The sequence below is a fragment of the Corythoichthys intestinalis genome, chromosome 3 (assembly GCF_030265065.1).
Source record: "Corythoichthys intestinalis isolate RoL2023-P3 chromosome 3, ASM3026506v1, whole genome shotgun sequence".
NCBI classification, from domain to species: domain Eukaryota; kingdom Metazoa; phylum Chordata; class Actinopteri; order Syngnathiformes; family Syngnathidae; genus Corythoichthys; species Corythoichthys intestinalis.
The window spans coordinates 59,115,610-59,142,090 of NC_080397.1; the positions used below are offsets into that span (position 1 = coordinate 59,115,610).

The window sequence follows — 26,481 nt, forward strand, 5'->3', positions numbered from 1 at the left end:
TGAACGATGTGCTAATGCTAGCGAACGCATGCTAACTGTTTTGTAATTACTGTATTAGCAGCTAATCATCGCTGATTTACGTTGATGCAAACCTGTTTGTTATTGGGGACGAAATTGATTTGTTTCATTTCCAATTTTAGTTTCACTCTTCAAGTGATGGTTGAATAAAGTCAGCAAATTATACCAACGTCTTCTGTATCGTCATTTCGGAGTTTAGCTAGCTGTATAGCTGTCTCGGTGAGGACAGTGCAGTCTATTCCCTCCCGATGCAGTTATCGCCACCTTGCAATGACTGCAAGTCGTTTTGTTGTAATTTTTCCTCGTGAAGTGAAGACACACTTTCGAGAGTTTGAACCTACGTGCTGTCATTGTTATGTTTACGGCTGCAATTCTCGTGCTAAACCATCGTAACCTTTCATTTTCACCCTCTTTCCTGGTGAAGTGTAGCCAAACTTTGGAGCGGGTGGTTCTTGGCGCCATGCTAGTTTGATGCGTCTGGACAACAAGACAGTCACGACGCAATATGCGTCTTTAGGAATCGTTAAAGGGATCGTTAAGGCTTTTTCATTTTGATGTCGAGGCCTTGAAACACTAGGAACCGGTTCGGAATTGGAATCGGATTTCGATTCCCATCCCTATCGATGACATCGACAACGTCGACTAGTCGGGACAGCTCTAATCTAGATACATATCAAATCGGCTTCATGCCAGAGATTCCTAACCCTAATAAAAGAATAACTCATACCGTACTATGACGGAAAATTTTAGTCGTTTTGAAACCGTGCGTGATGTTTTCATACCATGGTAAACTTTGAAACCGGTAACCGGCACATGCCTAATGCAGTGTCACTCATCTAAATGTGCAAGTCAGGATGTCTGTAAGTGTTAGAATAGCACCACTGTGATAATAATGACACGCCTCATCATAGGTTTGTAAACTAATTAGATTGACATAGGGAGGCCAGCCAAACATCCTTTGCGTGACGACTATTGTCCACGCTCTGCCAACAGACTACCTCCACCTTGTAGAACATTCTTGCATGGTGATGTCACTTTTGTTCCAGTCAACCTGGCAGTGTTGAGGCCTATACGTAGCAGCACCCTCCCGCGCGCTGTCTGCATTCCTTCAACAGCGATTCATTGGTGGGAGTCTGCTGTCTCAGACGGCGGCGTGAAACCTTTTTTTGTGTGTGCTGCATAGGAAGCTTGCACTTCTTGTAGTTCTCACTCGAAATTGGTGGAATTGTTTTTTTGTTATCTCCAACAAAGAGCTTTTGTTCTCCTGAATGAAAGTTGCTACGGCTCAGTGGTGACCACTTCAGGGTGTAGTCGGTATCAGTTGGGATCAGCTCCATGTTGAAAATGTAGACAGGCTATTTAAATCGAGGGGCGAGCTATACACTGAGAACTGCAAATCTTGCATGTGCAAAGCCGCCGTGAGCTGATTTGACCGCTGGCTCATTCTAAGTGTAGCCATGTGTGTGTGCACGTAAACAATAAAGAATGTGGATCTACAGAGAAAACCACAACCAGAGTTTATGTCCACTCAATCCTCCAATGGAGGGAAAACATGGAATTAGCCCTGAAGTCCAGGTTTCTTTGACTTCAATAATGGTGTTTAGACAGGATTTAGTTTGGAGCCTTGTGTAAGGACGGATGAAACTTTAATAAACTGCTGGAACAGACACAAAAAATGAACTATAGATAGATAGATGGATAGATTTAGACTCAAGGTCCAAGCCACAACCACACAACACAAGGGAACGCACCATACAAAACTAAAAACAAAATAACAATAAAAGAAGGTAAACTACAGTGATACAAAAATTAGGTCATCTATTGACCCACTTTTAAAAGGCACCTATACCAGTGCTTCCAGAAAAGTGACAAGCAGCATGTAGAACTGTGCAAAATGTTAGTCAGGCCCCAGACAATCACATTTTCAGAACATTTCAAACGATGAATAAAATTAAACATCAGCACCCTTAGAAGGGCCTGGAGATTAGGCCTGTCGTGATAACAAATTATAGTAGAGACGTCCCGATCTGATATTTGGATCGAATCGGACGCCGATATGGGCAAAAAAATGCACATCGGTATCGGATCGGCCGACACGGAAAAGTTCCGATCCAGACCTCCGGTCCAGTTTTTTTTTTTAAAGTCCTGTTCGGGTTTTCCAGCGCACCGATTTACATAATCCATTCCAGTTTTTGCTTCAGTTTCCCTAAAATACGGTCCGCATTTTACGGCACACCTTCAACACACTACATTACCGTCTCCCAATTTACCAAGAGACTTTATCGGTAAAAATGTCAGCTGTGTGGGATCATTTCACCTTAAAGGACGACAAAGATGAAGAGGTAGAGTGCAACATATGCCACAATAAAGTCAAGCGTGGTGGTAAAGCTGAAAGAAGTTTTAATACAACCAACCTAATCAAGCATTTAGCGAAATACCACCGCAAACAATATGAGGAGTATGTTAAGAAAACCGAAGACAAAAAGAAAGGTCCTACGCAACTAACACTGGCAGAAACTTTTGCTATTCGTGACAAACTGGCACTCGACGGTCCCAAAGCCCAGGGAATAACAAGAGTCATTGCCGAAGGTGGTCCCGGTTGTTCTGCTCGGTCGTCCAGCGCCTGGCATCCCGGGCGTCCTCTCGGTTGTTATGCTCAGTCGTCCGCCGCCTGGCATTCTTCCGCCGGCGCCCCGGCCGTGTGGCCCGGCCGTTCGTTGCCGTTGAATCGGGTTGCGGGTCTTTCCAAATGCGCTACAGCCCTTCAGTGGCCAGTTTTATTGCTTTAAAATGGATTTTCAGCTTTGTGCTTTGGAGCTCAGTTGAATCAGAACCCAGAGATGTCTCTTATGAAAAAACTAGGGCTGTCAAACGATTAAAATCTTTAATCGAGTTAATTACAGCTTAAAAATTAATTAATCGTAATTAATCGCAATTAATCACAATTCAAACCATCTATGAAATATGCCATATTTTTCTGTAAATTATATATACTGTAAAATAAATTGTTGGAATGGAAAGATAAGACACAAGATGGATATATACATTCAACATACGGTACATAAGGACTGTAGTGGGCATTTCACTCTACTCTCATTTAAATCTGTCTATGCTGTCCTCACTCCGAAGCGTCTACTTTTTCCAAAGCTAGACAGCTAGTGAAAGACGCCTTAATAATCAGACTTCTTCCTTTTTCATCTGATTTATTAATAAAATGGCCTCAAACCACTGTCCTCTTTGGACCGTAGTGAAACAACAACAAAAAAGTACACAGCATTGCATTAGCAACAACGTTAGCTTAGCACGCTATACAGGTTCACTAAACATAAACAAAAAGCGTCTCATACAAAAAATATAACATTTCGCTTACTAACATAATATGTACATTCTTTACAACAACCATACTTACGGACAAATCTTGTCCAAGGGTCATATAAGCACAACATTATCAGCCCGAGACGTCGTGCAGCCATAATGAAGAAAAGAAGAAAATAATAAACCATGTCGCAAAGCGACCACAAGAGTTCGCTGTTGGACAGCGCAAAAAGCCTTGCTGTAAAACTTACCAAAAGGCAGAATACTTTCTGAGCGGGACATGTGCGTTAATTGCGTCAAATATTTTAACGTGATTAATTTAAAAAATTAATTACCGCGCGTTAACGCGATAATTTTGACAGCCCTAGAAAAAACATTAAAGAAAAATTTAAAACTAGAATGTATTTATACGTTTTGGGGAGCAAATGAGTTAATACACGAACATATATTAGCTGAAACAACTTACAGCCTAATGTGGACCCAACCAGAGCGCAGCTATCCTTTATCCATGTCAGACGTCAGAGTCTGCTTCTCAGTCATACAAGGCAACAGTCCAGCCAGACCCAATGCTGCCACCAGAGGGCAGTGTATCCTCCATCATTAAACAAAATACAATACCTTAGGACTTTTTGGATAGTTATTTTGTTGGGGTAATTAAAAGGCTAATTCTGACTTGCGTGAAAATTCGGGTCACGTCCCCGGCATAGGAACGGAACTCATTCGTAACCCTGGGACTACCTGTAATAATGTCATTTTTATGTTGGGCTGCTCAAATTTGTGCGACCAGCTTCTTTTGTTCAAGTATTTATAATAGGGCTGTCAAAATTATCGCGTTAACGGGCGTTAATTAATTTTTTAATGTTTGACGCAATTAACGCAGATGCCCCGCTCAGACACATTTAAATGAAGGTACAGTGAAACGCTCACTTGGTAATAGTGTTTAGTGGAGTTTTGCCGCCCTCTGCTGGCGCTTGGGTGCGACTGATTTTATAGGCTTCAGCACCCATGAGCATTGTGTAAGTAATTATTGACATCAACAATGGCGGGCTACAAGTTTTTTTTTTATTGAAAATTTTACAAATTTTATTAAAACGAAAACATTAAGAGGGGTTTTCTTTTAAAAATTACAAGTTTTTCTATCCATGGATCGCTTTAACAGAATGTTAATAATGTTAATGCCATCTTGTTGATTTATTGTTATAATAAACAAATACTGTCCTTATGTACCGTATGTTGAATGTATATATCCATCTTGTGTCTTATCTTTCCATTCCAACAATAATTTATAGAAAAATATGGCATATTTTAGAGATGGTTTGAATTGCGATTAATTGCGATTAATTACGATGAATTAATTTTTAAGCTGTAATTAACTCGATTAAAAATTTTAATCGTTTGACAGCCCTAATTTATAAACATTTTCCGTTATGCCTTTTTTAAATCTGTCAAATACTACTGTGTTTTTTTACTATTTCATATATTTAACTGAAATTGTTGACCCAAATGATCAGAAATACCCAAATGTTTTCTTACCCACTGCATGTCCTTGATAGTTGAGTGACCTTTTTAGTATCAAATGTTGTTTGACAAAAACTGTTATCAAAGGTCACTTGTACCAATGCACTGTATGCCGAACTGGATTACGTACAGGCTTTTCCCGTCACATCAATAGAAACATAATTTTATCCCTCATCGTGTACTGGCGAAAAGTCGTTATGGAGAACATTTGCAACAATCCCACACCCTGAGATAAGGATCGAATGAAAGCTGAAACACTCCCTTGACATAGCCCTCAAAGTCACAACGAAAGGTTGCGCTACCTCCACATTATACTCTGAACAAAAGAATACACTGCTGCAGGAATGTGGCTTCAAGGAAATAAGGAATGTTTGCTTTGCAGTGCTTTTTTTGTAAGCCAAGCCATTGCATTGTTCATTGAAGAACCACCTGAGTTTGTTTGGAACACCCCTAATATGGATTTAAAGTCCTTTCAAAGGGCTTCAGTGCCATGTCATATTTTAGTGTTCTGTAAGAACAAGTTAACAGAGGATGTGTTTTCTTGACTGAAGCACCACCTGTGAGGTGCGTCCAATGACAATAGCAACGATTGAACAAAATGTTTTGAGCTCCATCCTGTGCTTTTTACTGTTATTAGGACACACACAATGGATCATATTTTCAAGTACGATCACCTTGCATTATTGTTCTTTTTTTCGGCTTGCTTGAATAATTGGCCTACACCAGAGCTTCTCAATTACTTTCTGTTTCAGTTTTTATTTTTGCCACAGGGAGTCTCATCTCCTTTGCTATGATGTGGGGTTATTTTACACTGAGCAACATGGTATGCCACCTTATATGATGCTAACAGTGCTCGCTGGTTTACTGATGTAAAACTGACAAAGCGGGACGATTGTTGGCCAGATTCAATACGTTTTCGCTGAAAAGAAATTAAGTGGTTTATCAATGAGTTGGGGGTCTAATGTCTTTAAGTGACATCTTAATTGATTTTGCTTCCTGCTGTCCGCTGCAAACATTTTTAGACACTGTAAACAGACTGGTCTTTACTCATGTCCCAATGTATTAAAAGTCAAAGGCAAACGCTTCATGCGCTTTGTCATATTTCTTCATCTTAGCTCTTCGTATCTCCAGTTCTCTTTGCTGTGTGCTCGTTTGGTTCAAAAATACTGCGCATACTATGAAAATGAGAGCGCCACTGCCACCCACTGAGTGGATGTGCAATTACCAGTGTTTTTTATAATAGCGTTAGAGTATAACGGCGTTACTAACGGTAAGTAATCAAATTAATTCCTTTTTCCATCTTTGAAATGCTGTTACGATGTTACGATGTTAAGATGCGAAGGTGTGCATTACTAAAATTTGGTTGAATGGCGCGAGAGATGTCTTGGAGACATGGAGAGAGAGAGAGCAGAGCGGGACGGGGTTTGAGACACCATTGGAAACGTAATGCTAGGTGGCTCGGACCTCTGAGCGTTAGCATCGCATTCGCATTCTCGCTAGCAATAGCATGAAGCGTGGAAAGCGTTATCTTAAAGAGCATACGACAGGGGAAAAAAATGTCTTAAATAGCATTATTATGTGAATTAGAATCATATTTTCAGACGATTCCACTATATACAACAATTTAGCAAAGCGCAGATGACGAGAAATTAGTCTTTTAATGTGCCGGTTAGCCACTTCTACCATTATAGGGCTCTAGCGTCCCCAACAGGTGGATGACGTCAGCGGAGTCATGATTTCATCTGATTTAGTATGCAGCCCATTGAGGCGGAATTATTCGCAACGAGGAAGACGCGACGAAGAGAGCCGCAAAATGTAATTATTTCAGTCTCTCTACTCCAATAGTTTTACAGCATATTGTTTTTATCCAAGTATTTTTCCCCAATAGCTAAATACATGATTTGAGAAGGACCAGTCAGCCCGTCGAGGGGGAACTATTCACAACGAGGAAAACGCGACGAAAAGAGCTGCAAAATGTCATTGTTTCTGTCTCTTTACTTCAATATTTTTACAGGATATTCTTTTTATCCAAGTATTTTCCCCAACTGCTAAATAAATGGCATGGTCATGACAAATAAGTCTTGTGCTAAATGGAATATGAAATATTAAAAATGCAATTATTCAGGACGACATGGCAAAATTACTCCATAATGGTCAAAACTGTCGATTTCATCTTTTCTGTCGCACCTCCCGAACGCTATTTTATGACACCCAAATCGGACATATGTCATTTTCCTTCCCCGGTTTCGGAGAATGTAAACAAACCAAGAGGCGTGACAGCTAGCCGACATGCTAACCCGAACCGAGTGATGTTTCAAAGTCTTCGAAGCGGAAAATCACACATAACTAGCCCGGATTATTTGACATGACGACTGGGTTGTCGATTGTCTTCGCGGATCGACAAACCGCCCGGTGGAGAGAAATTTACAGCTCGTTCCCCAGAGTTGTTGCAGTTGTTGTGCAGCTAATGTGCATGAGGAGAGCTTTTTACATGCCTATCAATGATTAAACGTAAGTAGTCCTTTATTTAAAGGAAGTTTGTAGTGTTTACTTTGTAAACGCTGTATTTGTATTTGACATAATACAAAACAAGATGTTTACTCACTTCCTCGTACGTCCAATGGTCCCACAGTAGTAGGGCTTGTTTTGGCCAATATCCACGGTGAATGGGAACCTTATGAAATTCCAAAAAGGCGCACACACCTCTCCCTCATACAACAGTATGGCTGTATATTGAAGAGAACTCCTTCTCCCGTACACGGCACAGCGCCCTCTTCCTCAATGCAAGACCGAAGCCGGAAGTCACTCATTTTTTGATGTCGCGGGATTCAAAAAACTAAATAAATATGGCGATCGCTTCCACACACATCCTAGCGGTCCATATCATTCAGGAGCATAAAATACCACGTGTATTATGAAATAAACGTGCTTTTTCGTGTCACATGCACTTCAAACTCTCGGGCAACTTTTTTTGTTTATTTTATTTTTTTGGGAAATAATGTTTAAGCTTGCTTGGCACCATGGCGCTGTTGGATAGCTGCTCGTGTCACGTTCAAGAACTGCTCGGATTTCTAGCCATCAGCCACCTAGCTGTCCTCTACAATGTGTTGGAATAAAACACTGGGAGGATTGGCGGTCGTCACATATGGAGAAAATAGGACAATTTCGTGTATATCGACTCTTGACGAGTCTAATCAAATGTACAGTAGACGTACCGGGTTCCACATTGTCGCGGACGGCAAGGTGGCTGATGGCTAGAAATCTGAGCAGTTTTTGAACGCACCATGAGCAATTCCTCGCTCATGTGCACACGACCGAGAATTTTCTACCTACTCCTTCCCTCCAACTCTGCCCGACAATGAAAAAAATAATAAAAGCGATATTGGATAATTTCCCCTGGCACGCCTGACGATCTCTCCACACCGGTTGAAAAAGACTGGACTAAACTAATCAATGTGCTCTGTAGTCATCGAAAGTCGCAACCCATTTTTGCATAACCAGTAAATCTTGTTCAACACATGTTGACTGCCTACAGGAGCTTCCCAGGTTGCAACATTCTTGTATTTTGAACATTTTGCCTTAATTTGCAGTGATACTTTTTTTTTAAATTCCCCCTTTTAAATACTGCTATTATTTGTGTTTTGGATTTATCCTGGATTACAAAATTTACTTACACACCTTCGACCAAAAGGCTAATGTGGTGACCCAGATAAGGAAGCGCTCTCTAAACGACACGTTTCACTTACCCCAGTGACCTAAAATCTCTGGTAGGCAGTCTTGTTACAGCCCTTATCAACGATGCCATAATAATTTTCGCACCATAAAGCATTGGTCTAGCAGTATCACAACCAATTTTTGACACACATTCTGTATGATTAACCAATGCAACTTTGATGCTAATAAATTTCAGACACAACCAAAACCTAAATCTGACCTGACCTGTTCCTGTTGTCCCAGGTGCTCTGTGTGCTGTGACCACCTGACCAACTGGTATTATGAAAAGGATGGGAAGCTGTACTGTCGCAAACACTACTGGGAGAAGTTTGGAGAGCTGTGTCATGGATGCTCGCTGCTCATGACTGGACCTGCCATGGTAAGTCTTCCATGCTCCTTGTACTGTGTTCTTACTGCACGTACCTCTGACTTGGACTTTTAGTAGACCTAATATTGTACGCAATGTCTTAAAGCCGGGTGGTTTACCGAAAATTTACCGTTACCGAGATGGTTTACGATGACGGACATAATTTTGACCATGTCGGTAATTTTCACATTTTTTTTTAATGAAACGAAAAAATTGGTCTTTTCAGCCTGCTTTGGGTATTGTAATTTTCAGACTATAAGGCACTACTTTTTTCCTTCATTTTGAATCCTGCAGCTTGTAGTCCAGTGTAAGGATGCAACAATACTCGGTTTTATATTGAACCGTTCGATACGCCCTCTTCGATTCAATACGCAAAACATTCGATCCAAATGAAAAGCTCCCAAAATGTATTTTCCGAATGTATTTTTGTCGTCTCTCTCGCTGAAATGTTCGGCACAGCTTTGCCTCGAAAAAACAAACTACCGCTAGCAGCCCACCTCCTCCACTCCTCCCCCAAACTGCATGAAAGTTGGGAGCTGTGGCGCACGCGGATGCTTGCTCGTGAGGAAAGACAGGAACTTCAGGAGGCGGCATTTCGGTTTCAAAATCGTACAGATCCATTGTTTGGCAGCATTTTGGGTGAGCTAATATGCTATCCCCACTCGTACATATTAAACACAGACTGTTTTGTCGGATACGTTCAACAAAGACCGTCAATATATTGTTGCCGACTTGGCTGCTACGAATAACCTCGCTTTGACAACAGACAGGTGAAGACCGTGGGTCACAGAGACCTAACTCACAGTTACATGATGAACAATGAGTGGCAAATTAAGAGCACTGTACTTCAAACTTGTCCTGTTTATGGAAGTCAATTGCCAAATGCTGGTGATGTGCAGTAATGAGCCAGACGTGACTTCTGTGGCGTTTGTTAGCCTTTTTTTTAATGCCCGTCAACACTCGAGCGCACACACTAGATAACATCAAATAGCAACCTAGATGTGCTACATTAGATCCCCCCCCAAGTCCCATGCCATTGGCTGCGTGAGCCCAGAGTGATCATGGGACTCATAGTCCATATACTACATTGATGAATTAAAAACCGCCATGACTGAATGTAAGTTAAGCAGGCCAAATCAATCCGTACCAGTGACTATAGATGATGCTGCAAATATTGTTAATTCAGTATGTAACACAGATGGACTCGGAGCACAAATAAGATGTTTTTCTCAACTGGTAAAAATACCTGCTAAGAGAGTAATAGCAATCAACAGTGTGCCCCACCTCAGTTTACAAACAGTAAAGATTGTTCTCAGCACTTTTATACAAAATTTTTTCAGATCAGTAAGAAGTAAGCACTAGAGGCGTGTGAAATTTCCGATTCTTAGATTATTCGCGATTCGGCCGTGGAAGATTCGAGAACGATTCCCAAATATCCAAATTCCGATTATTGAATTATACCAGGTAAAGCGGAAGTAAAACACAGTCAGCGCGGTCTTTGGGACACAATGAGGAACGGACCGAGAGTAAATATCATGTTCAACTCATGCCGCTAGATAAAAAAAACAATCATGCCTGACTGCGGCTGACAGTTGCTACAAACATACGGCTACAGTAGATATCATATATATGTAGAACGAGATGCAAATGTCAGACGAAGTTTGTGTTAGAACATGTATTATTGAACAGAGATGCAAAATGACACTTTCCGGCGTAAGTAAACAGCCGCCATCTTAAAGCAGTAGACCTCTCTAGAAGGCTCTGTTGTAGCGAACCTAATTAACTTTTTATCTAAAATACTCCTAAATCGGCAGAATCTTGTCTTGAATCTATCTTTAAATGATGATGTTTTAAAAGTTTGACAAAAGTAGACAGAAGGGAAATTTTGGAATAACGGGAGTAATTTTAACAACTGTAACAGTTGACTCACAACATTAAATTAATTAAATTTAGTTTAAAACCGCTGATACAGAATGGGGACTGGAGTTTTTTTATTTACTGTTATTTTTGTATATTTGTTTACTGTTATAAGTTAACTTGATACTGAAATAGTAGTTTGGTTTAGCCTGAGATGATTTTTGAACAATTTTGGAACTAATGTACAAAACATAAATAAAAAAATTAAAAAAAATTTTTTTTAAAAAGGGGGGGGTGCATCAATAATCGTTTTATAATCGAATTGCAGCCTCTGAATCGTAATCGAATCGTTAGGTGCCCAAAGATTCCCAGCTCTCGTAAACATACCTGCTAAAAGAGTAATAGAAATCAACAGTGTGCCCCGCCTCACTTTACAAACAGTTAAGATTGTTCTCAGCACTTTTATACAAAATGTCTTCAGATCAGTAAGAAGTAAGCACATAAATATTATGCACTATAATCAGGGGTGCACATAATTTTTTTGCCCAGGTTCTCAGAGGAGGACCTGGAGATGTGACTTGGTCCTCATTGAGCTTGAGAGCCGACCCGCCTGATGCAATAAATTAATGACAAGCTTTACTTAGAGCCAATTAACTTTAATTAATTATATTAACAATTAATGCTTGATTAACATCAACTGGCACAACAAAATTCTCATTACTTTGAAGTGAAATGTAAAGAAATAAAAAGCACCAATTCAAAATAAAGGGCATTATGCGGCTCCAACATTAACTCCAAGCCTTTTTAAAAGTGGGATGTCCTCCTCATAAGACCTCATTGAACGTGCATGTTTAGCTTTGTAAAATGCGAGCAAAAACACGTTTGTCAGTGCATGTCGCTGTTCATTACCTTTATTCCGCCCTATTCCGCCACTTGTCCATAGGGCGAGTGGGGTCCTGTTTGACATCGATAGTTTGCTTAATTGCCACATGCTCTCTGTTTTTTTCGTGCTTTTCAAAGTTTGGATGGCTGAAATTCTTTGACTCTACATAAAATGCGCTGCTCTTATCGGCGACATTGGGATTCTCACGGCACATTTTGTACCGCATTTTCGTGCGAGCATCATTTGCTTCTAGCCATGGTACCTCCTGTAGCCACTTTTCAGCAAAAGTCCTTTTTTTCGGTAGCTCCGGTGACATCTCTGTCGTCTGTCTGTCTTTTGACGGGGGTGGGGGAACACGGAAGTAATTACTCAGTGTGGCCTGCCTCTTCGACATTTTGAGAAGTTATTTTCTCGTGTCCGCCGCAAATACAGTGGTCAGCCATCGGTACGCAAAAGCGTATGGAAGCCGTTGAGGGCCAGCGCGTTTGTCTACGTCCAGTACGCATGCGCGCATGCGGACCACTTATGTGCACCCCTGACTATAATGCATGTTTATACAGTTTGATGGCATTGTTATTTTTGCTTGTTAGCAAAATAAAAAAACAAACCAAAAAAAAACACTTGTATTTTTTTGTTTTAGAGCATTAAATGTATTGAATCGAATCGAAAATCGTGTCTCTCGTATCGAAAATCGTACCGAACCGTGAGTTAACTGTATCGTTGCATCCCTACTGAACACACAAAAAAAATAAATGTAAATAAGCTCTGCCTCTACTTCGTGGATTTCGATTATCGCATTAACCGCGAAAAATAAGGGATCGCTGTACAGTGCAAATTTGCAACAAATGTAGTATCTAGTAGGCCTGTCGCGATAACAAATTTTAGTGTGCGATAATTTATCTCATAAATTATTGCGATATGCGATATTATTAAACAATCTTTACTGTTTGTAAAGTGAGGCAGGGCACACTGATGATTGCTACAGCTCTCTTAGCAGCTAGGTTTACTACATGAGCAAGACATCCTATTTGTGGTCCGAATCCATCTGTGTCACGTACTGAATTAACAATATTTGCAGCATTATCTATAGTCACTGGTATGGATTGATTTGGCCTTCTTAACTTCCATTCAGTCATGGTGGTGTATAATTCAACGATGTAGAGCTAGGACTACGTGTCCCATAATCACTCTGGGCTCACGTAGCCAATGGCACGGGACGTTGCACATCTAGTTTGCTATTTCATGATATCTAGTGTGTGCGTGCATAAAAAAGTTAGCAAACGCCACAGTCACGTCTGCTCATTACTGCACAACACCAGCATGTGACAATCGACTTTGATAAACAGGACGAGTTTGAAGCACAGTGCTCTTAATTTGCCACTCAATGTTTATCGTGTCCTTTCAGCTGTCCGTTGTCAAAGCGAGGTTGTTCGTAGCGGCCAAGTCCGTAACAATGTTTTTGCGGATTTCGTTGTAAATATCCGGTGTTGTGCCGAAAAATGGCCACCCCTGACGGAAGCGCCCACACGTCAACAACACCGGCACGCCGGAGATTTTTTTTTTTTTTTGGCACGCCGGACATGGTCCGCAGTCATTTGGGAGCACTGATGCGGCTGGTATACGTTGAACAATAAGATATAATGGGAACGATTGGCTCCGGTGCTGTTTTTTGCCGGACCTGGAACGAAAATGTATTTTGCGCAGTTAGTAACAAGGAATCCGAACTTTTAACAGCACGTCTGCCGCACGCGCGCACGCAAGTGCACGCGAGGCGATAAATCGCAGCGGAAAAAATTACCGCCTTCATTTTTATTTATCGTGCGATAAATGGAATTATTGCATATTGTGACAGGCTTAGTATCTAGTGTTTTGAAACTAGAAAATTATGTTCGCTTTCATGCTAAAAAGGGACTGATTTAACTTTTTTAGTTTCTATTACCGTATTTTTCGGACTATAAGTCGCGGTTTTTTTTCATATTTTGGCTGGGGGTGCGACTTATACTCAGGAGCGACTTATGTGTGGAATTATTAACACATTATGATATAATTTCACATGTTATTTTGGTGTTTTGCAGTGACACTGATGGTTTTGTAAAGTTGTTAGCATGTTCTTATGCTATAGTTATCTGAATAACTCTTTATAGCTATGGCCACGTTCACGTTCTGCCTTTGGCAGTGTATGTTCAATTGTATTATTGACTTTTTTTATCTTGAAATGGATGCATTTAGTTTGTGGCGCTTTCACGTCCACGTGAGGGCGCACTCGCACTTGTTTACGTGAAGAAGAGTGCTCACACGCCAGAAGAAGACTGACAGCTACGTAGCTCTGAGTGAGTGAGTGGGCGAGCTAGCGAGAGAGAAAAGACAGCTGTGAACCTACTTTCATTGTTTATGCTTTTAAATTATCTCTTATGAGGCAACGCCTGCGTGTATCATCTTTTCTGTTGTTGTCGTGTGTTTTCCACCCGCGATCGGACACTTAGAGCCAGTTGTGTGGTTGTTTGAATGATGTGCTAATGATAGCGAACGCATGCTAACCTGTTACTTATTACTGTAATAGTACCTAATTATCATTTATTTACGTTGATGCGAACCTGTTTGCTATCGAGGACCAAATTGATTCAGCAAATTATTCGGACGTCCAGCATTGTCTTATGGGAGTTCGCTGGATAGCCAGGACCGAGCCGTAGCGTAGGGCAGTATATTCACATTTCGTTGTTCATGCACTGTACACTGTACATTTATTTAGCATGTTGTTCTCTATAGTATTTTTATATTAAATTGCCTTTCAAGATGACATGTCTGTTCTATGTGTTGGATTTTATCAATAAATTTCCCCCAAAAATTCGACTTATACTCCGGTGCGACTTGTTTATGTTGTTTTTCTCTTCGTTGGGCATTTTATGGCTGGATCGACTTATACTCAGGTGCGACTTGTAGTCCGAAAAATATGGTACTTGTCGTCCCTTAACCTCTTCTACAAGTTGTTATTGTGTTGTCTCAACGACTCTGCATTCACATCAATGTGTTGTCCTTGAAAGTGTGCTTTGCCACCATCAAACGAGTGCCAACAATCCCCTTCTAATTGGATAATACCGGAATGCGCGCAGGTTCATGTCAAAGCACTCTGTGTTCCAGTTTCTCACTTCCACTCTGTACGAATGCTAACAGAAGGGTGTGTGCTGTTTGCGGTGATTACATTGACAGACAAGTGATACTTTTACATGGACTGCAGCCAAACATGGCAGCCATCAACCCCACTAGTTTCCCCATTGAGGCCTCATTCTGTAGCAATGTTCTCAAGAGGTGACCTAGTCTAATACAAAGAGGAACCAGTGGATCATGGGTTGGAAGCTCACGTCATCATCAGTCTCATTCAATGAAGCGGCAGGGTTCAGTCAGCTTCAGAACAAAGCCTCTGAAACTGTGGAACTTGCTGTTGTAGGACTCTGGGGCAGGTTGTCAGTGCAACTCCTGTCCTTGGCAATTGAGTTACAAACGCATGAGTGATATGTTGCGCTGATGTCGTCCCATGTCGGCTCTTACTTACAGTTGTACTCACAACGTAATATTTCCAAGTGTGTTTTAAAGTGCCTATGACACCAAAAACCATGTTTATTTCATATTTCACACGGTGTTTTATGCTCCTCAATGAAATGACTGCTTGGATGTGTGTGGAAGCTATTAGAGCTGTCCCAAACGACTAATATCCTCCCGATTAGTCAGCCGACTATTTTTACGATTAGTCGACTAATCTAAAATATATACTAATCTAATAAATATATATATATATTTTTTTTTTTTTTAAAAACTAATTTATTAATGAATTTTTTGTTCAAGCTTATTAATTCACAAAAAAACATTTTGGAACACCTAAATTCTTTATTAACATATAAATAAATAACATAAATACCAATAATAAATCACAAACAATGAGGTCAAATGCTGCTGGAATTAACTAGTGCAAAAAAATGTAAATGGAAACACTGTAACTTCCATCCATCCATCCATCCATCCATTATCTTCCGCTTGTTCCGGGGTCGGGTCGCGGGGGCAGCAGCTTTAACAGGGAAGCCCAGACTTCCCTCTCCCCAGCCACTTCAACCAGCTCCTCCGGCGGGATCCCAAGGCGTTCCCAGGCCAGCCGAGAGACATAGTCTCTCCAGCGTGTCCTGGGTCATCCCCGGGGCCTCCTGCCGGTGGGACATGCCCGGAACACCTCTCCAGGGAGGCGTCCGGGAGGCATCCGAACCAGATGCCCGAGCCACCTCAGCTGGCTCCTCTCTATGCGGAGGAGTAGCGGCTCGACGCCGAATCCCTCCCGGATGACCGAGCTTCTCACCCTATCTCTAAGGGAGAGCCTGGACACCCTGCGGAGGAAACTCATTTCGGCCGCTTGTATCCGGGATCTTGTTCTTTCGGTCACGACCCAAAGCTCGTGACCATAGGTGAGGGTAGGAACGTAGATCGACTGGTAAATCGAGAGCTTTGCCTTTCGGCTCAGTTCCTTCTTCACCACTACGGAACGGTGCAGAGTCCGCATTACTGCAGACGCTGCACCGATTCGCCTGTCGATCTCCCGCTCCCTCCTACCTACCGTCACTCGTGAACAAGACCCCAAGATACTTGAACTCCTCCACTTGGGGCAGGATCTCATCCCCGACCCGGAGAGGGCACTCCACCCTTTTCCGACTGAGGACCATGGTCTCGGATTTGGAGGTGCTGATCTTCATCCCAACCGCTTCACACTCAGCTGCGAACCGCTCCAGTGAGAGTTGGAGGTCACGGCTTGATGAAGCCAACAGCACTAAATCATCTGCAAAAAGCAGAGATTCAATGCTGAGGTCACCAAACCGGACCCTCTCAACGCTTCGGCTGCGCCTAGAAATTCTGTCCATAAAAATTATGAACAAAATCGGTGACAAAGGGCAGCCTTGGCGGAGTCCAACCCTCACTGGGAACGAATTCGACTTACTGCCGGCAATGCGGACCAAACTCTGACACCGGTCGTACAGGGACCGAACAGCCCTTACCAAGGGGCTCGGTACCCCGTACTCCCGGAGCACCCCCCACAGGACTCTCCGAGCCACACGGTCGAACGCCTTCTCCAGATCCACAAAACACATGTAGACTGATCGGGCGAACTCCCATGCACCCTCGAGGACCCTGCCGAGGGTGTAGAGCTGGTCCACTGTTCCACGGCCGGGACGAAAACCACACTGCTCCTCATGAATCCGAGATTCGACTTCTCGGCGGACTCTCCTCTCCAGCACCCCTGAATAGACTTTACCAGGGAGGCTGAGGAGTGTGATCCCTTTATAATTGGAACACACCCTCCGGTCCCCCTTCTTAAAAAGGGGGACCACCACCCCGGTCTGCCAATCCAGAGGCACTGTCCCCGATGTCCACGCGATGTTGTAGAGACGTGTCAGCCACGACACCCCTACAACATCCAGAGCCTTCAGGAACTCCGGGCGGATCTCCTCTACCCCCGGGCCTTGCCACCGCGGAGCTTTCCAACCGCCTCAGTGACTTCAACCCCAGAGATCGAAGAGCCCACCACGGAGTCCCCAGACTCTGCTTCCTCAAAGGGAGGCGTGTCGGTGGAATTGAGGAGGGCCTCGAAGTATTCTCCCCACCGGCTCACGACGTCCCGAGTCGAGGTCAGCAGTACACCATCTTCACTATACACAGTGTTAATGGTGCACTGCTTTCCCCTCCTCAGGCGCCGGATGGTGGACCAGAATTTCCTCGAAGCCGTCCGGAAGTCGTTTTCCATGGCCTCGCCGAACTCCTCCCATGTCCGGGTTTTTGCCTCGGCGACCGCCGAAGCCGCAGTCCGCTTGGCCAGCCGGTACCTGTCAGCTGCCTCCGGAGTCCCACAGGCCAAAAAGGCCCGATAGGCCTCCTTCTTCAGCTTGACGGCATCCCTTACGGCTGGTGTCCACCAGCGGGTTCGGGGATTGCCGCCACGACAGGCACCAACCACCTTACGGCCACAGCTCTGATCGGCCGCCTCAACAATGGAGGTGCGGAACATGGCCCACTCGGACTCAATGTCCCCCACCTCCCCCGGGACAAGGGAGAAGTTCTGCCGGAGGTGGGTGTTGAAACTCTTTCTGACAGGGGATTCTGCCAGACGTTCCCAGCAGACCCTCACAATACGTTTGGGCCTGCCAGGTCTGGCCAGCATCTTCCCCCGCCATCGGAGCCAACACACCACCAGGTGGTGATCAGTTGACAGCTCCGCCCCTCTCTTCACCCGAGTGTCCAAAACATGCGGCCGCAAGTCCGATGACACGATTACGAAGTCGATCATCGAACTGCGGCCTAGGGTGTCCTGGTGCCAAGTGCACATATGGACACCCCTATGTTTGAACATGGTGTTCGTTATAGACAAACCGTGACGAGCACAGAAGTCCAATAACAGAACACCACTCGGGTTCTGATCGGGGGGGCCGTTCCTCCCAATCACGCCCCTCCAGGTCTCACTGTCATTGCCCACGTGAGCGTTGAAGTCCCCCAGTAGAACGAGGGAGTCCCCAGAGGGGGCGCTCTCTAGCACACCCTCCAAGGACTCCAAAAAGGGTGGGTATTCTGAACTGCTGTTCGGTGCATAAGCACAAACAACAGTTAGAACCCGTCCCCCCACCCGAAGGCGGAGGGAGGCTACCCTCTCGTCTACCGGGGTAAACCCCAATGTACAGGCGCCAAGCCGGGGGGCAATAAGTATGCCCACACCTGCCCGGCGCCTCTCACCATGGGCAACTCCAGAGTGGAAGAAAGTCCAACCCCTCTCGAGAGGATTGGTACCAGAACCCAAGCTGTGTGTGGAGGAGAGTCCGACTATATCTAGTCGGAACTTCTCTGCCTCACACACCAGCTCAGGCTCCTTCCCTGCCAGAGAGGTGACATTCCATGTCCCAAGAGTTAGCTTCAGCAGCTGGGGGTCGGACCGCCAAGGCCCCCCCGCCTTTGGCTGCTGCCACCTCTTTAACAGGAGTCAAAACAATTCTTACTCTTTTTGTGGTATGTCATTGTCTATATATTTCTAAATGTTAAAATGAATTGCAATGTCCCGGACAACCATTTTCAGAATACTTTGTGTGAGTTGAGATGTTTTTTCTGGTGTGCATGCCGCATTTTTGGGGGTATGGGAAAAACTGTTCAACTTTTGTTTGTTTTAACCTGAAAATAGATAAAGTAGAGGGCACACTGAAATATTACCACAATTATTTTGAATGAAAGGCACACATACTCACAGTAACAAAAATTAAATATATACCGTAAATTCGGGACTATAAGCCGCTACTTTTTTCCCTCCCTCAGTATCCTGCGGTTTATAATCCAGCGCGGCTTATTTGTTGATTTATTTGGTTTAATAGGTAACACTTTATTTAAGAGCGGCGTCATAAGACCGTCATAATTATAACACTATCAAGGGCATTAATGAATGCTTATGACAGATGTCATTGTCATCCGGCAAACTATGTCACTAACTCCATTTATGTCCAGCTCGGATCTTTTAAATCTATTCAAAAGTGAGATAATTTGCCAATGACACAAAATGACATCTGTCATAAGGATTCATTAATCCTCATGGCAATGTCATGTCATAATTATGACAGTCTTATGGCATGACTGTCAAATAAATGTTACCAAATACCATAAATAGCAATTAATGAAACAACTGAACAGCAACTGAAGAAATAATTGGCACATAACATGAATTTTGATTGTTATTTACATCTGTAGCGCTGCAATGCATGCTAGGAGGCATGTTGGACAACAACAGTTTTGACAGCAGGTGGCAGCAGAGGTTGACTGTCTCTCCAAGGGAGCAGTGATGTCCAAATGAAGCTTCTTGAAGCAATGGTGGTTCATTTCATCTTATGACCGTCATAATTATGACATCACACTATCATGGGCATTACTGAATGCTTATGACAGATGTCATTAAGTGTCATCCGGCAAACTATGTCACTATCTCCATTTATCTTCAGCTCGGATCTTTTACATCCATTCAAAAGTGAGATAATTTGCCGGATAACACTAAATGACATCTGGTATAAGCATTCGTTAATTGTCATAACAGTGTCATGTCATAATTATGATTGTCTAATGACAGTTTTATGGGGCCACTTTCAAATAAAGAGTTACCAAATACCATCTCTAGCAATAACTGAAACAGTAACTGAAGAAATAATTTGCAGAGAACATGAATTTTGATTGTTATTTACATCTGTAGTGCTGCAATGCATGCTAGGAGGCATGTTGGACGACAACAGTGCTGACAGCAGGTGGAGCAGTGATGGGCAAATTAAGCTTCTCAAAGCAATGAAGCTTTTCAGCCCATTGGTTCAAAGCTTCATGGTGGTTCATTTGGTCTTATGACAGTCTTACGGTGCCGCTGTCAAATAAAGTGTTACCGGTTACTATCTTTTGGTGTAAATATTCCATAATACAATGAGGAGTGGTGCGGCTTATAGTCCAGTGCGGCTTATCTGTGAACAAATGTTGTTTTTGTGTCAAATTTGGTGGGCTGCGGCTTAGTCGGGTGCGCCTTATAGTCCAGAAATTATGGTAGTATTAATTTTATAGTAAACTACGATATGTAAAACTTTATAATATTAAATAACTAACATTAGTGCAGTCATGGATTACAGTAAGCAGGCCAGTGGTGTTTCCATATATATTTTTATAATGTTGTGTATATACAGGATATACAGTATGCATATATTTTCCCCAAGTGGGAGCTTCCATGATGCTAATAAATTTAATAATATTCTTTAAAAATATATAATTAAATTAATTATTTTATTAAATAAAAATGCACGTTGATACGACGCACATAACAGCAACTTCCATTAAAAAAATCGTTAGAAAGTTGTATGGACTTACAGTCCGCTAGCTTGTTGTTTCTTGTTGTCTTCGAAAATTACACTTGGGTGACGGCACTTCAAGTGTTAGTTCATAGCCGACGTGCTACCATGGTATGCGAGCTCAGCTTAGCAAAGACTACACAAAGTGGCACCCTCCATATTTTCCTTGAAATAATTCCAGGCTCTGGCTATTCTGGTCCGCTTTTTTGGCTTTATGTCGCTTTCACGTGTTACCAACTCTGCCCTTTTTGGAAATTGGCGGTGTTTTCAACTCCTCACCGGCGATTCACTTGGCTCGTTGTCGACGGTTCGTCTGGGTTCGTCCGATTTCCTCCTCAGGAAGGCGGCGGCGTGCATAAAAAAACCGAGAGGCGTCGGATGGCTCTTTACGGACACTTTTATTGACCAAAACAAAAACGTAGGGGGTGAAGCCACTCAACTCGGTGCTACCCGCACACTTTTACAACTCACCGATCTCGCTCCCTCTCTCTCGCTCGCTTGCCCACTTTCTTCCTCTTTGCTCAATCTGACAACGCTGGTCACATTGAAATAACAGCGAACCCCTTGGGGGTGCCAGTAACAACCGCTTGTATCGCGAGCACCCGCCATTGTAAACTTTATCCGCATGTTTTTTTTTTTTTTTTAACCCGTCATTATACCCGTCAGCGTTATGTTTTGCCCGTCGACGCATTTACGTCATCGATGACGTCGACAACGTCGACTAGTCGGGGCAGCTGTAGAAGCTATCGTTTTATGTATTTATTTTTGAATCCCGCGCCATTAAAATGAGTGAATTCATTCAGTCTTGGGTTTAGGACGAATGCGAATGTGACGTCACCTGGGTCAGCATCTCACAATACAGCATTGCTTTATAGCATACAGACGGATTAATTCGTTTTTGCATCACGCCAGCCAGCCAAACGGCTGCAGAAAATTGTTGCTGCACCAGGGAGAGGCGTGTGAGCCTTTTTGAGTTTCAAAAGGTTCCCATTCACCGCGCATATTGGCCAAAACAAGCCCTACTACTGTGGGACCACTGGACTTACGAGGAAGTGAGTTAACATGGTATTTTGTATTATGTCAAATACTGGGATCATGGCACATGTTTTAATACGGAAGTGGCCTACATTTTGTGGCTGATTGTCCACTGAGAATGCCACTCTGCCGACGACTGGCGGCTTGTCGCACACCCCCTTCGGTCATTCGTGTGCCCGCCGGGAGTGCGATTCACCTCGGCTTATTGCCCTCTTCGTGTGCCCGGTGTTCTGTCAGATTTTCAACCCCATCGGAAATAAGTATTTGGTCACCTACAAACAAGCAAGATTTCTGGCTGTCAAAGAGGTCAAACTTCTTCTAACGAGGTCTGAGGCTCCACTCGTTATCTGTATTAATGGCACCTGTTTTAACTCATTATCGGTATAAGATAATGTCCACAACCTAAGTCAGTCACACTCCAAACTCCACTATGGCCAAGACCAAAGAGCTGTCGAAGGACACCAGAGACAAAATTGTAGACCTGCACCAGGCTGGGAAGACTCAATCTGCAATAGGTAAAAAGCTTGGTGTAAAGAAATCAAATGTGGGAGCAATTATTAGAAAATGGAAGACATACAAGTCCACTGATAATCTCCCTCGATCTGGGGCTCCATGCAAGATCTCACCCCGTGGCGTCAAAATGATAACAAGAAGGGTGAGCAAGAATCCCAGAACTACATGGGGGGACCTAGTGAATGGCCTACAGAGAGCTGGGACCACAGTAACAAAGGCTACTGTCAGTAACACAGTGCACCGCCAGGGACTCAAATCCTGCACTGCCAGACTTGTCCCCCTGCTGAAGAAAGTACACGTCCAGGCCCGTCTGCGGTTCGCTAGAGAGCATTTGGATGATCCAGAAGAGGACTGGGAGAATGTGTTATGGTCAGATGAAACCAAAATAGAACTTTTTGGTAGAAACACAGGTTCTTGTGTTTGGAGGAGAAAGAATACTGAATTGCATCCGAAGAACACCATACCCACTGTGAAGCATGGAGGTGGAAACATCATGCTTTGGGGCTGTTTTTCTGCAAAGGGACCAGCACGACTGATCTGTGTAAAGGAATGAATGAATGGGGCCATGTATCGAGAGATTTTGAGTGAAAATGTCCTTCCATTAGCAAGGGGACATGGTTGGGTCTTTCGTCATGACAGTGATCCCAAACACACAGCCAGGGCAACAAAGGAGTGGCTGGGTAAGAAGCATTTGGAGGTCCTGGAGTGGCCTAGCCAGTCTCCAGATCTCAACCCCATAGAAAATATGTGGAGGGAGTTGAAAGTCCATGTTACCCAACGACAGCCCAAAAAGATCACTGCTCTAGAGGAGATCTAGATGGAGGAATGGGCCAAAATACCAGCAACAGTGTGTGAAAAGCTTGTGAAGAGTTACAGAAAACGTTTTGCCTCCGTTATTGCCAACAAAGGGTACATAACAAAGTATTGACATGAACTTTTGGTATTGACCAAATATTTATTTTCCACCATGATTTGCAAATAAATTCTTTAAAAATCAAACCATGTGATTTTCTGGTTTTTTTTTTTTTTTTTTCACATTCTGTCTCTCATGGTTGAGGTTTACCCATGTTGACAATTACAGGCCTCGCTAACATTTTCAAGTGGGAGAACTTGCACAATTAGTGGTTGGTTTAATACTTATTTGCCCCACTGTAGGTTCTCTAGGTAGTGGACGTTGCTTTGTTTTGTTCAAATTTAGCTATAAACTTTCTCCTAACATAACAGTTAAGTAACCCTATTTCATATTTAAGCCTGAGTTATACTTCCGCGTCAGACCTACGCCGTCAAGGAAGAATCGAGTTACGACCCTACGCCGTAGCCTGACGCGCACCTCTCGATTTTTGTAACCTTCGCGTCGCGTAGACGCGTATGACGTAGCGAAAACGGACTGTGATTGGTCCGCTCAGACTGTTGTTTCCGGTTTACCGCGAAAACACCGCCATTGTACAATAGAATCAAACATTGTTTTCTACACGCAAAAATGGACCAAGCCGACGGGAGTATCATTGAAGAGCAAGTCTCGTCAAGAAATTATTATTGTGATTGCCAAATGGCAAGGTCGGCGATCGAAAAAATAAATGAATGGAAGAACCACTGAGACGTGGGTGGTCGGAATCGAGTGGCCACACGAAGCGGTGACCCAGTCGGCCAAAAACTGCCAACTTTTTATCACTTTATGTCGTATTTTTGGTTGGTGCACTTCATCATTTACTGTGTACATATGTTTGCTGTGAGTCTGTGACTTATTTACGTGTCACACTTCAAGTATATAAAGAATAAAGCACAGATTTGGTGTCAAGAGTTGTTTTGATCTTTAATTTTCAATAACAGACAGTTCACCCACACGATACATCATCACTGATTGAGAGTGCCTCGGTGCTTTTTATGATAACCTTAAAATCAAGCCTCCCAACGCAGTTTGGGAAGTTCGCTAGACGCCAGAAATCTGCTATGGCTTCCCACTGGCTGGTTGTAGGACACGGCAAACAAATCGGGCTGGAGGGCTTTGCAGACCTTGAACGCAGTGCTCGACGCCAGTTTGAAGCTAGCCGCCACAGCTAGCTCTCTCCACCTGAGTCTAAAACTCTGTGCGGCATCAAAAGTCGGCCAGACCGCCTCGAAACCGTCTTCTGCGTAGCCTGCCCCTCAACATTTGTATGTTCAATATTTATTCAGTGTTGATGAGCAGAATATTTACTTTCAAGAGTTCCATATTGCATTGTTTATTTTTCTCCGACTAGCGGAAGTAAACAAGCATGCCCCATAACGCCACATCCCTCTAGTGGCTTGGCGGTGAATTACAGAGCAACGCGTTCCCTCACCGCAGAACTATCGAATGTCGAATGACGCCGTAGTCGCTACGCCGTCACCGCAACGCAGGAGTATAACTCAGGCTTTAGACATGAAAGCAATACCTCTCTTGCTCAGGTATTTGATTATCATTCTTTTAAAGTGAACACAGATGCATTGGCTCATCTTGCACGAGAACCAAAAACACCCAAGGTGCACAGCCTCTACTCCGGAAAGATATCATTGTTAACAAGATCGTACATGTGACTGATCGCTTTCAGGGGTTGAAAGCGAGGAGCGTCTCAGTTGCTCACGTGTAGGTGACATCATATCGGATTCCAGACAGGCTGAGAGCGAAGCAGGTGTTGTTCCTGGCTATGTCAAGACCAACACACCTACTTTTATCAGGAGGGGGGAAAGAAACTATGCGACAGGGAATTCAACAATCAACATTGTGATTGCAGGTGGCCGGAGAACACAAATATCATCCTGAGTGCTTTGTGTGTCTCAGCTGCAAAGTGGTGATTGAAGACCAGGATACCTATGCCTTAGTGGAGCGCTCCAAACTATACTGGTAAGTCACAGGGTGGCCAATTGCTCTATATCATACTGAGAGGTTAGTTTAAAATTATGCATAGCAGGAGAAGATTGATGGATGGATGGATGGATGGATGGATGGATGGATTTTGGTTTTGAGTCCTATGAAGGCTGGTATATAGTAAAAAGAATGAAACGAAAACATTTATGGGATGCTTGTCCTATTCTAGAATTTTGCATTACGTTATTACTATAATTATTTTATTTTTTCCCAATATTCGTGATATGTATCCAAATTACAATGGTAAGAAAAAGTATCTGAACCTTTTGGAATGTCTAACATTTCTGCATAAAATCACCATCAAATGTGATTTGATCTTTGTCAAAATCACACAGATGAAAAAACTGTCTGCTTTAACTAAAACCACTCAAACATTTATAGGTTTTACCGTATTGGCCCGAATATAAGACAGTGTTTTTTTGCATTGAAATAAGACTTAAAAAGTGGGGGTCGTCTTATATTCACGGTCTAGACATGATACCTATTTACGACGCTAGATGGCGCCAGATATCATTGAAGTGATGTTCTGTCATGACTAGGGCTGCAGCTATCGATTATTTTAGTAGTCGATTAATCGATGAACTAGTTCGTTCGAATAATGGAGTAATCGGAAAAGGAACGTTAAAAATTAAAATACCTGAGCTGAGCCTCAAACGGAATTAAAAATAAATAAATGAGGATCTATGTACAGCAAAAAAAACTATTGGCTAACTTACAGGGCAAAAGTCCGCTAGCTTAAATGCTATAAAATGCTAACTTTTTTTTCCAATACTCTTAACAAAAACAAAAAACAGCTAAATATACATATAAACTAAATTACGAATGCATTAAAAAACATTAGCCCAAAGAAAAACTTAGCTTACGTTGGTCTTAACAGGGAGCAGTTGGATTCAGCCATGTGAAATGAGGCAGACCAGAGGGCAATGTATCCACCCGAATCAATAAACTAAATGTAAACACTTTCAAAATAAAACATTACGCCACTTTAATTCAACGAATACTCGAGGCAACAAAATTTAATTCGAATATTTTCTTTCTAATCAAATACTCGAGTTAATCGATTAATCGTTGCAGCACTAGTCATGACAGATCTCAGCTACTCTGAAGTTTAACCAGTTTGCATTATTTTATTGCAATGTTTTTCCTTATTCAGATTTGTTTGAAGATTATAGTTACAGTTATACTTCACTTTGATGGTTAATGCAGTTATTGCAATTTTTTTGTTTGATTAAAATAGATTGGTATATTTACATTTCAAAAACCAGAAGCCATTCATTTACAAATGTGTTTGCATTTTAGTTTACATATTACATGTTCAGATATTAAGATTTGAATGAGGCAAATGACATGCTTTTTCTCTCAAATATATTATTATAGTCATTTGCTTCAGATGTACTGTAATTATTTTCTGTATAAAAATTAATTTGGTGTTCAAAAAGTCTTTTTTTCAAACTTGAGTCTTAAAAAAGAGGGGTCGTCTTATAATCAGGGC

The 26,481-nt window shown here is 42.7% G+C and overlaps 1 protein-coding gene across 1 annotated transcript in view; it reads left to right on the forward strand.

Moving 5' to 3' along the window:
* Positions 1 to 26,481, forward strand: part of limk2 (LIM domain kinase 2) — a 75,254-nt gene that overhangs the window by 12,302 nt on the left and 36,471 nt on the right. The window contains exons 3-4 of the mRNA XM_057831726.1: positions 8,809 to 8,944; positions 24,856 to 24,965. Coding sequence (XP_057687709.1) covers positions 8,809 to 8,944; positions 24,856 to 24,965 — 246 coding nt within the window. The remainder of the gene's footprint in view (positions 1 to 8,808; positions 8,945 to 24,855; positions 24,966 to 26,481) is intronic.